A 12,693-nucleotide genomic window follows, 5' to 3' on the forward strand; every position below is an offset into this window, starting at 1 on the left:
CAGCGGTTTAGCGCCTCTGGGCTAAAGTCCCATGTCCCATACTGGGATCGAGTCCCATGTCAGGCTCCCTGCAAGGAGCCTGCTTCTCCTTCTGCCTGTGTCTCTGCCTCTCTCTCTCTGTCTCTCATGAATAAATAAATGAAATCTTTAAAAAAAATAAAATTACTAATTAAAATAATCTAATTATCACAGATATTTACAGTATTGCTTTATAATTTTTTTTTATATCAGTAATATTGGTATTCATCTCCCCTCTTTCATTCCTGACTTTCGTAATTTGAGTCTTCTTTTTCTCCTTGCTCAGTCTAGCTAGAGGTTTGTCCATTTTGTTGATCTTTTCAAAGAATCAACTTTCAGGTCTGGATATTCTCTATTCTTTTTCTATTCTGTACTTCGTTATTTTTTACTCTCATTGTTACTATTTCCTTCCTTGTTCTTGGTTGGATTGTTTGTTCTTCCTAAGGTGTCTCGGGTAGAAGTTTAAGTTACTGATTTAAAATCTTTCCTTGGGGAGCCCTGGGTGGCACAGCGGTTTGGCGCCTGCCTTTGGCCCAGGGCGCGATCCTGGAGACCCAGGATCAAATCCCACATCGGGCTCCCGGTGCATGGAGCTTGCTTCTCCTTCTGCCTGTGTCTCTGCCTCTCTCTCTCTCTCTCTCTCTGTCTCTCTCTCTGTGACTATAATAAAAAAAAAAAAAAAAGAAAGGTCTAAAATCTTTCCTCATTTGTAAGGTAGCAGTTTATAACTATAAATTTCAATCTATGTACTGCCTTAGCTGCTCTCATAAATTTTGGTATGTATACTTTCATTTTAATTTATCGCAAAGTATTTTCTTGTTTTTGTTTATTGGTTTATTTGTTTTTTAATTAGGTCCATGCCCAGCATGGAGCCCAACATGGGGCTTGAGCTCACGACCCTGAGATCAAGACCTGAGATGATATCTAGAGTTTGACACTCAACCCAACTGAGCCATCCAGGCGCCCCATATCTCAAAATATTTTCTAATTTCTTCTTCTTTGCTCTATTGGTTATCTAGAAGTGTGTTGTTTAACTGCCACATATTTGTGAGCTGCACAAATTTCTTTCTGTTGTTGACTTCTAATTTCATTCCACTATGATCAGAGAACATACTTTGCATGACTTCCACCTTTTAAATTCATTGAGCTTGTTTTATGGCCTAACATATGGTCTATCCCAGGAATGTTCCATATGCATTCAGAAGAATGTGTTCTACTGGTATTGAGTGGAGTGTTCTACATATGCCTGTTGGTCAAGTTGGTTTAAAGTGTTGTTCAAGTCTATTTCTTTGTTGATGATATACATTATTTAATCCAGTATTTAATGTGGGGCATTAAAGCCTCCCATTATTATTGGTGGACTGCCTATTTCTCCCTCCAATTCTGTCAGTTTGGGCTTCATGTATTTGGAGGCTCTGTTGTAAGGTGCATATATATTTATAATTCTTATGTCTTTTTGTAGATTAACATTTTTAGCATTTAATGTGCTTATTTTGCTCTAATAATTTTTTCAGTTCTATTTTGTCTGATATTAGTACAGCCACTCCAGCTTTCTTGGGGTTGCTGTTGGATTGATGTCTTTTTTCGTCTTTTTGGAATACCTTTGAACCTAAGGTATGTCTCCTGTAGATAGTATATAGTTGAATTATATCATTTTTTACAACCATTTCTGGCAATTCCTGCCTTTTGACTGGACTGTCTTACCAATTCTCATTTAATTTTATTGATGTAGTTGAATTTATGTCTGTCCCTTTCCTTTCTGTCTTCAGTATGTCTCATGTCTTTTTTGTTCTTCTACTCTTCTTTTACTGCTTTCTATTGCATCAAAAGTATATTTTCTAATATAGCATTTTAATTCAGTGATTTGTTTTCACCATATTTCTCCTGGGCAGTTGTTCCTAAGCTTATCATATATACCTTATCAATATATACTTCAGAATTATACTAACTTAATTCCAGTGAGACACACAAATGTTAGTCCTATATAGCTCTACTCTCTTGTCTCATTTTGTGATGTCACTGTTGTATATATTACATCTATACATGTTACAAACCCAGTAATGTATTGTTATAATTGCTACTTCATGCAATTGTCTTTTAAAGAAGCTGAGAAATTAAGGAGAGCAAGGATATATTTATGGAGTTTGTCATATTAACCTTCTACCATTTCTGATTTCCTTCATTTGTTCCTGTGGATTTAAGTTACTATCCAGTATCATTTTCTTTTCTTTTTAATTTTTAAAACTTATTTTTTAAAGGATTTTATTTATTTATTCATGAGAGATACACACAGAGAGAGGCAGAGACAAAGGCAGAGGGAGAAGCAGGCTCCTGCAGGAAGCCTTATGCAGAACTCAATCCCAGGACTCCAGGATCACAACCTGAGCCACCCAAGTGCCCCCAGTATCATTCTCTTATCCCACACAACTTTCAGCTGGAGAACCACTTCCTAGTTGAGGTGAAGTTCATCAAGAGGATGAGAAACCACCTAACTTCCCCAGGTTGGCCCCCCAGGCTGGCGTGGGCAAGTATCTATTCAAAAGCCTCACCCTCAAGCATGACTAAGAGCCTCTGAAGCCCAGCTGCCTTTGAGGAGGCCCTGCTGGTATCCCCCTGGTGCCACTCAATCACTGAGCCACCCAAGTGCCCCCAGTATCATTCTCTTATCCCACACAACTTTCCTCCACTCCACCCTCCTTTGTGCTATTAATGTTAAATATATTACATTTCTGTTATAGTGCCAACAACATACTTATATACATATTGTCTTATATAGTTGTTTTTAAAATCAATTAAGAAAGTAAAGGATAAGAAATATTCATTACAGGAGCGCTTAGCTGGTTCAGTCAGTAGAGCATGGGACTTAGTGTTGTGAGTTCAAGCCCCATGCTGAATGTAGGGATTACTTAAAAATAAAATCTTAAGGTGCACCAGGGTAGCTCAGTCAGTTGAGTATCCAATTCTTGATTTCAGCTCAGGTTGTGATATCAGGGTTGTGGAACTAAGCCCCTCATCAGACTCCATGCTTAGTGTGGAATCTGCCTGAGATTCTTTCTCCCTCCCCAAGCTTGTGCTCTATAAATTAATTAATAAAATCTCTTAAAAAATGAAATATTCATAAAATTCTTTCTATGTAATTGCCTTTATTCATGCTCTTTTTTTAAAATGTGATTTTGAATTATCTGGAGTCATTTGCTTTTGGCCTAAAAAACTTCCTTTAGTATTGTCTGTAAGGCAGTTCTGCTAGCAACGAATTATTTCAGTTTTCTTTTCCTGGGAATAACTTGATTTCTCTCATTCCCCCTTTTTTCTCCTACAGAAAGCTTTATTGTTTCCACTCGGTCCATGGGAGAGGGCTCCAGGGTAGTTAAAAAGCTGCCTACTCGCTGTAGTAAGAGGCTTAGGCATAAGCCCTGGCACCAGGGGGATACCAGCAGGGCCTCCTCAAAGGCAGCTGGGCTTCAGAGGCTCTTAGTCATGCTTGAGGGTGAGGCTTTTGAATAGATACTTGCCCACGCCAGCCTGGGGGGCCAACCTGGGGAAGTTAGGTGGTTTCTCATCCTCTTGATGAACTTCACCTCAACTAGGAAGTGGTTCTCCGGGAAGTCACAGAGATCCAGGGGCAATCCCATGGCATCCAGGGTTTTACGCCATCCGTCTTGGGATGGCTTCTGCATGTCCTGGAGGAGGGCACAGCTGCCACACTGGTTTTGCATCATTAAGAGATGCCCAGTACCCTTGTTTCTCCTTAGCCAACTTTGGAAGATGTGGCCCATAGCCTCCAGAGCCACATCTTCACAGTGGAAAAAGAAGCCCAGAGAGAGGTAAGTAGGTGTAGGAGGCCAGCAGATGCATGCAGACCAGGCAGCTGATGGCAGCCACTACCTCTGTGGAATAATTCTGGCAAATCTGGGAGCTCATGGTCGATTGGTAATAAGGAGCTAAGCTCAAAATAGGGTGTTGGCTGGTTCCAGAGGCAGGGGGTGGCAGAGAAGATGGCTCTGAGGTTGTGACTAGAAAAAAGGATGGAGGGTGGTTGGAAGTTGGTAGAAGGGGCAACCCTGTGTCTGTTCCGTCCAAACACTGTTAAAGCAAGAGACAGATCTGCAGGACTGCTAGGTGCAATGTGTATTCCACCTTCCGTTTTTTAAGATTCTATTTACTTATTCATGAGAGACACAGAGAGAGAGAGGCAGAGACACAGGCAGAGGGAGAAGCAGGCTCCATGCAGGGAGCCCAATGTGGGACTCGATCGCGGGACTCCAGGATAACACCCTGGGCTGAAGGCAGGCAACAAACCACTGAGCCACCCAGGGATCCCCTCCACCTTCATTTTTAAAATAGTTTTGCTAGATACAAGATTTTTAGTTGATAGCTTCCCCCACCCCCACTTTTTGGTGCTTTAAATATATCATGCCATGGCCTTCTGGCCTTCACAATTTCTAATGAAAAATATGCTGTTAATCTTAATGGATGTAAGTAACAAGGATGTATGTAACAAGTTGTTTTTCTCTTGCTGCTTTTAAGACTTTGTCTTTCAGGATTTTTAAAAAAAGATTTTATCTATTTATCTGACACACAGAGAGAAAGAGAGGGTGCAAGCAGGAGGAGTGATAGGGAGAGGGAGAAGCAGGATCTCCATGGAGAAGGGAGCCTGATGAGGGACTCAATCCCAGGACCCTGGGATTATTATAACCTGAGCTGAAGGCAGATGCTTAACTGACTGAGCCACCCAGGCACTCGGTCTTCAGGTTTTTAAATTATGATTTATCTGTGTGTGGATCTCTTTGAATTTATCTTACTTAGAGTTCTTTTAACTTTTATGTATATATTGTTTTTCATCAAATTTGCAAATTTTCTCTTTTTTTAAAATAAGGTTTATTTATTTTAGAGACTGAGGGAAGGGCAAAGGGAAAGAAAACCCTAAGCAGACTCTGCACTGAATGCAGAGCTGTACGTGGGGCTTGATCTCATGATTCACCCTGAGATCATGACCTGAGCTGAAACCAAGAGTCTGACACTCAACCTCTCTGCCACCCATGTAACCCAAGTTTGCAACTTTTCAACCATTATTTCTTCAAATAGTTTTTTTCCTATTCCTTTCTCTCTCTCTCCTCTCCTTCTAGGGCTCCTGTATTGCATATGCAGGTGTACTTGATGTGTTGCTCATTTCTCTTAGTTTCTGTTCAATTTTATTATTTTTCTCTATCCCTTGGACTGCATGAATTTTATTGATTTACCTTCAAATTTACCAATTCTTTCTACTTAAATTTCAAATCTGCTGTGAGCTCCTTTAATGCCTTTTCATTTCAATCATTGTACCTTTTAACTCCAGAATTTCCATTCAGCTCTTTAAAAAAGTAATTTTCATGTCTTTATTTATATTCTTATTTCATGAAACACTGTCATCATAACTTACTTTACTCCTTTAAGCATGGTTCCTTTTTATTGCTTGAACATGTTTATAATGGCTGCTTTAAAGTCTTTTTCTGTTTTTTGTTTTTTGTTTTTTTTTTTTGGTGTGTGTGTGTATTAGATTGCTTTTAATTACTGACAGCTGGGGATGGCTGGGGGCCTATATGGTGGTGATGGTGCCCATACGCTCCTAGTCAGACCCTACGGGTGCCCACAGGTCCTGAGCCCATACCAGCAAAGCCTGAGGGCTGTACTGTGTCCCTCAGGGATGAGACCCCAGCAAGTGAGCAGGGTGAGGCCTGGCCCCCAAAAGGGTGAAGTCTTTTTCTATTAAATCTGACATCTGTGTCCTATCATAGGCATTTTCTATTGCTTGCATTTTTTCCTGTGAATGAGTCATACTTTCCTATTTCTTTGAATGCATCATATTTTTTGCTGAAAAAAATTTGGATAATACATTTAGCATGCTAATATGTTATGCTAATATAATTTAAGATATGTTAGGTAATATATTTTAGCACCTCCAACCTACAGGGCTTATAGATGTTGTTTACTTATTTATTTGTTTAGCATCTTGCCTGGACTATTTTAGTGAAGTCCATTTCACCCACTGCATGCACCCTATGATGTTCCTCAGTGGGTGGGTGCAGCCTTAGGCATGCACACAGTAACCCTGAAATGACAGTGGTTTATCACCTATCTTTGACTGACCCTTTCTCTAATCTTTCTGTTAAACTGACTGTTGGTATTATACCCAGCTATTAGCCTCCACTAATTGCCAGCTGATTGTTCGATTGTCTTTGAGGCTCAAATTGCTCCTCCTTTTGATACAATTAAATTTAGGCTCATTTGCAGGGATAGTTTCTGAGGCCAGTCTTTGAACATTGTTCTGCCAACAAGAGGGCACTTTCTATCTGTCTCTTTCCCTGCTTCTCTTATAAACTAACTGGCCTATATTTTAGTTTGTTGCTCTCATGAAGCTGTTAGCTTACTCTTAATTAATTAATTAAGGAAGCCCCAGAACATTGGCCACATTTGCCTGGAACTTAAACTCCATGATTCATAGCTGGTAGAGATGAGAACTGCTGATGACTTGCGCCTCCTAAGGCAATACCATATCTGTCTACTGGGGGCTGGGGAGAAAAGGATCCTTGTATTCCTGATTGAATTGTCTATAGTTGACTTTCCATCATACTGAGTTGGAAGGGGAGATGGAGGGATTAGGTCATAGTTCAAATGTCACGGATTCTCCCTCTTTCTTAACAAGTTTTAGTGTAACAGGGGAAAAAAACCAGCATGCTTGACTCCATATCACTTCTATTCCCTTTGCTGCTGTGACCTATAGCTTGGAAACTTCTGCCTTAGTCCTGCACTTACGTAGATATGTTAATCATGAAAGAAATTTTGCTTACAGGTAAGATTCGCAGAAACTTCTTTCTTCCCAAAACCTACCTCACCCAAGGACATAAGGAAGCACATACAGAAATGACTATGCTATGCTTACCATTTACAGGAATGACATGACCAAATTTGCACACAAAGATCAACTGACCAAGGACAAAGAAGTTTTATGACCTTCCTTAGATATCTACAGACATCAGTTACCTCCTGACTGCAACCTCCTCACCACCCCCCCTACCCTTGCTAACATAAAAGAAGCTTGAATTTCATGCCTAGGGGAGACAGTTGTTTAGCAGAACAGTCTGTATCTCCTTGGCTTGCTGGTAAAGTTACTTTCCTTACCCTGACATCTAGACCCGTGGGCCTGTCATGCAGTGAGCAGAACAAGCCTGGACTTGTTACATCAGTAGATTTTCCTGAATACTCTGTTTCCTCATTTGCTTAGACCCTTAGCACAATACCCAAAGATTCTAGATAGTTGCTTTAAGAATAATTTTTGCCAGAGGCACCTGGGTGGCTCAGCTGGTTAAGCATTCAACTCTTGGTTTCAGCTCAGGTCATGATCTCAGGGTTGTGAGATTGAGTCCTATGTCAGGCTCAAGCTCAGTGTGGAGTCTGCTTGAGATTCTTTCCCTCTCCTTTTCCCTCCCCCTCTGCTCCTCCCCCACTCTTGTTCTCTCTCTCTCTCTCCCTCTCTCTCTAAATCAAACAAATAAATAAAATTAAAAAAAAAACAATTTTCACCAGTTATGCCCGTCTCACTGGGGAACATTTCCACAGAGCTCTTCTGCCACCATTTTGGAAGTAGCCACCCTTCTTGCTCTTTTTTCTAAGCTAAGCCTTTAGAATTTGGATGTCAGGGGGCTTCAAGCAGTCATTATACTCCTGGAGTGAGCTTTGCAAGGAACTGAGGAAGAGACACACAGAGCCTGGGTGACATCATGGGAGCCCCTGGATCAGCCCTACACTTGGGATCATCTGAACTTCATGGTAAGATAAGCCAAAAAATTTCCTTCTTTCCTTAGCTAGTTGAAGTTGAGTTTTTTACATGTAACTAAGAGTTGTAACTAATATCCTGAATGTCAAACCTTTAGTAGTGTATGAGCTAATGATAAGGATTGTGGAAAGCTTGTTTGTTCAATGAAATAGGCATCTAGCATCATTTTTATGTGACCTTTTTGATAGCTTATCTCATCCCAATAATTTATGGTCTCTTGATGCTTAATGAACTATACAGACATCATTTATGGTGATTCTAATAGATTTTTAACATGTTCCCACATATTTGTCAATATTTGTTGACATCCAAAGGGTTGGTTCCAAGGAAAACTCAATGTTGACTGCTAATGCTTACTTATAATACTAATAATAGTACAGAAGTCTGACTTTAATTATAGGAAGTTCTTATAAGTCAGGTAACCTTTTGAGTAGCCTTAATGAATAGCCTACAGCTGACTCATTAGAATATCACTTGTAAGGATATAATTTTCCAAATATTGGAACTAGTTACAAACCTCCTTAACAAACTATAAGTGGAAAGGGAAGATGATATATTGTTACTCTATTTTTTAAAGATTTATTTTATTTATTTGAAGAGGGGAGGGGCAGAGAGAGAGGGAGAGATAGTCCCAAGCAGACTCTGTGCTGAGCACAGAGTCTGATGCCAGGGCTCAATCCCACGACCCTGAGATCATGACCTGGACCAAAACCAAAAGCTGGATGCTTAACCAACTGTGCCAAGCAGGTGCCCCTATATATTGTTATTCTTGATATGATGTAGCAAATCTAGGTAATCTAAGATTTTTATTTATTTGGCATGATATTCCTTTGAAATATTAAAGGATGGGTTGAGTTTATTAGAAATATAGAAATATCCAGAGAATTCAGGAAGAATTTATAGGTCAAGGCTGTAAGCAATTTTATCTTATGTCTCATGCCAAAATTCTTCTCTAACTCCTTCCTCTGAGATGAATGCCTATGGCAAGTGTAGAAGCAGGAAAGACATCAAACATTACTATAATCTTGGAATTTATTAAAACCTGGATTAAAAAGGCCTTTTTTCCCTGGGTTAGACCTACATAGCACCTTAGTCTAATGTATATTTCCATACTGGGTGCCACTTGTCAATAAAGTCTCTGAAGATTCTGCAATTCAGTGTCTCTGTAATGTTTGGAGTATATCTAGGATCCCCAGAAGACCATAATTAGTGGTTTTTGGAATAGAAGAGGCAGGGGCACCTGGGTGGCTCAGTCGGTTAAGCATCCGACTTTGGCTCAGGTCATGATCAGGGTCCTGGGATTGGCCCCACATTGGCCCTGCATCCACGCCTCTGCATCTGCATCTGGCTCCCTGCTCAGCAGAGTGTCTTGCTTCTCTCTCTCCTGCTCCTCCCACCTGCTCATGCTCTCTCTCTCTTTCTCTCTCTCTGTCTCTCTTTCTCAAATAAATAAATGAAATCTTGGAAGCAAGGAGGCAGAGTGTGTAACAAAATGTACAGATCCATCAGAAAATCTCACCGATTCCAATTAAATGGGAGAGAGGTGATCTGAATTCATGACACTCAATTATTTTTACAATAGTGAAAGTTTTACAGCTATTACTAAAGAAAAAGGGAAAAGTACTCTAAATAAATTTTAATGAACAGATATAATTTATTTATAATTGGCAGATTGTTTTAAATACTTTAAGCTTCTGAGTTACCCGAGAACAGTATGCATCTTTGAGAGCTTACTAGTAGAAGCCATCTGCAGTTTACTTTGCACTAATAATGGTCTTGCTCTTAGGACTATTATTCAAAGAAATAGAAAATTAAATGTCCACTGTTTCCAGGACTTCATAAATCATGAATTGGGGGGATCTGAGTTCTACTAATTGCACTTGTGAATCTAATAAGCTTGAGCTGCAGACCTGTTCTCTGATCTTATTCTGATAGTAAAATCTTATGTGAGAAGGTTGTTGTTTTTTTTTTTTTTCTACAGGCTTAGGGTAGATTATACCCCCTTGGAATATGGGTGATTGTGGTTCTCAGTTGATTGACCTACTGCTTGCTAGAATGTTTGCATTTTGGGATCTCCATCTTCTCTCTGTTGCCTCAGCAGTACATTTGATTTGGTTTTACAGAGATGAATTTCAAGGAAAATATCACCTAGACTTTATTTCAAATTACCCTGAGGATCAATACATTCTACTGATGCCCAAAAATGCTATGTTCATAATCTGCTGTTATGATGTACAACCTGGAGAAGGTAAATGTCCTGTCAACCACAATCTCTCTTTATTATTTTTAAGGAGGGCTAGTTTCCATTATCAAAAGCAGATAAGGAATGCCAGCACTCATTTGTCATTCAAAATGCAATACTTACTTAGCTGGGAATGAATGAAAATCATCATGTGGTAGGTTTGTTTTTTTAATAGTGGCAATAAAGTCACCATACAAGGTCAGGGGAAATTCAAATGTGGTTTCACTGGGTTGCTTGTATTTTTTGGATAGTTTGGAAAGACAATCTTCCAATAGTAACCTTGGTTTTTGAGTACATTTTCTCCCCTAAAACAGAGATAAGAAGAAACCTGACATTTTTTCTCATCTTCTGAAATAGTAATTCATTTTTATATCATCAACCTACAGATTTTAGGTCCAGTCTGAGGTAGTCTTTCCTTACCCACACTTTTATGCAATTAATCCCATCTCACATGAAGGTCTGTGGCGTGTGACAAACAGGTCATTTAATGAGTGAGTAAGCATGTGCAAATAGGCACCCAGAGTATAGCCAGGCCTCGTTCTTCTCACAGGTTCTGGGTAGGAAATGCTAAAAAGGCCGCTTGCTGTATAGAGTTTCAAACCAACAGATGGTAAGACTTTTCTACATGGCCATCTCCTGAGCACCTCAAAACCAAAATATGACCCAAATTAAACACATCACACCCATGAAAACTGGTTAACCTCCTGTCTTTTCCATCTCTCCAAAGATCACCATCCATTTAGTAGGATGAACCGGAACAAACTGCCTTTTTTTGTAGCTCATAAAAAGCTGAATATTGGCAATTTCAAACAGATCAGCCTTAATAGTTGTTCAGCTCAGAGACCTGGGTGAAATCCTTTTCACCTCCCTCCCCTGCAACTCTTACAACAAGCCAATGGTAAATTCTATTTGTCAGGCAGGTTCTGAATCCATCTTGAAGGTACCCAGCATGCCCAAATCAGCAGTAACTGGCCTAGCGATTCCACTGCAATGAACTAGTGTGTCCTCTTTAAGACACAAGCCAGATCATCCCATTTACATGTTAGAAATAAGTCAATGGCTTCTCAATGCCCTTAACACAAGACTAAACAACCCTGCTGACCTCTTCAATCGCATGTCACCCTATTTTCTGGTGACTCTACCTTCTTTTATTTTCCTTACCATGCTCCTTTCCCAACTTGGGGCCTTTGAATATATTATTCCATCTGCTTGGTACCCTCTTCTCTCTCATTACCAGCCAGGCCCTTGTCACTCAGTGATTCCTGCTTTTTATGCTGGTCATGCCTCACCATAAATGCCATGCCCCAAAGAATGTTCTATGACCTCTCACCGACCAGTGTGAAACCCCAGGTTACATATATCCATGAGACTTCAGCACAGATCATACTTCCAATTGCCTGTTCAGTGCCCTGTCAGGCTCAAACTCCAAGGGAGTTTGATACATCTTCAGTGATTTTTCTATTTAGGATTTTTAAAAAGGAACAAAAAATATTTAATCCAAAAATTAAAAACCAACAGGCTGAACCAAAAACTCTGGACCTTTTTTGAATTATTCCCTAGCATGGCTACATCTGGCAATCATTGTTTTAAGAGAAGTAACAGTTATCAAAGCTAACATTTATTGAGGGCCAACTATGTGCAAAACCTGTTGAGGAACATGAGGCCTAGTGAAGATGGGGGACTTAATAGAGGTTCACGAAGCTATTAAGGTGGAACCAAAGTCACAAAGACCCATACTCCAACACATGCATTGGATGCTCTCAGTTCCTTAATCTTTGAGAAAGACAACTGCTTGAACACAGGAACCCTCTATACCCCAAAATTAAGAGAATCAATTACAGAATCCAAGAGAAATACATTTCAGCTCTAAGTAAAATGTCTCTAAACACACAGCAGTTAATTCCACCATGTTTCCAAGAGTAATTATCTCACAAGCATCATTTGATTAAAAGCCCTTGTTCCTACCGGAAGAAAGAGTCTCTGAGCAGCACACGGTTTGAATAATTTCTTCCATTCCTGAGGGTTTCCAACTGAAAACGTGATGGGGTAGATTCTGTGCTCAAATTTCTTTGTATATGAGTCAGGCCACTGTCGTAACTGAAAAACAAGGAAGACAAGGGGAGGGTGAATAGGCCCCAGAAATATGGAAAACACCTGAAGCTTCTGGATGTTCAAGTGGAAATTATTCAGATAACTTACCCAACTTCACCACAATGATTAATGCTCAATGGATGAAAGACCATAGCTAGCATTAAAGAAAAAAAAATAACATCCAGAGTTGTCAAGGATGTTAGGAGACTGGTACATAAACACCACAAGGGGAATATAAATTTGAATAAACTTCCAAGAGGACAATTTGGAAATTGGGAACAACCAATCCTAAAAGATAAAGGTACAGGACTTTCAACACAGGCTAGTTTGTAATAAAAACAAACAAACAAAACAAAAACAACAAAAAAAACCATGAGAACAAACTAAATGCCCTATAATTGGGAATTGGGAAAATTATGATAGAACTATACAATAGACTATTGTAACAATTAAAGTAGTTCTATATGTGCTGACAAGGAAAAATGTTTATTATATATAGACTTTAGAAAAAGCAAACTGCAAAAAAAAT

General features: G+C 39.5%; 1 protein-coding gene across 1 annotated transcript in view; it reads right to left on the minus strand.

The window, feature by feature from the left end:
- The window catches only part of GXYLT2 (glucoside xylosyltransferase 2), a 91,187-nt gene that overhangs the window by 49,273 nt on the left and 29,221 nt on the right, over positions 1–12,693 (minus strand). The window contains exon 3 of the mRNA XM_072720428.1: positions 12,039–12,170. Within this exon, the coding sequence (XP_072576529.1) occupies positions 12,039–12,170 (132 nt within the window). The remainder of the gene's footprint in view (positions 1–12,038; positions 12,171–12,693) is intronic.

This window comes from Vulpes vulpes, chromosome 9 (genome assembly GCF_048418805.1).
Source record: "Vulpes vulpes isolate BD-2025 chromosome 9, VulVul3, whole genome shotgun sequence".
Taxonomy (NCBI): domain Eukaryota; kingdom Metazoa; phylum Chordata; class Mammalia; order Carnivora; family Canidae; genus Vulpes; species Vulpes vulpes.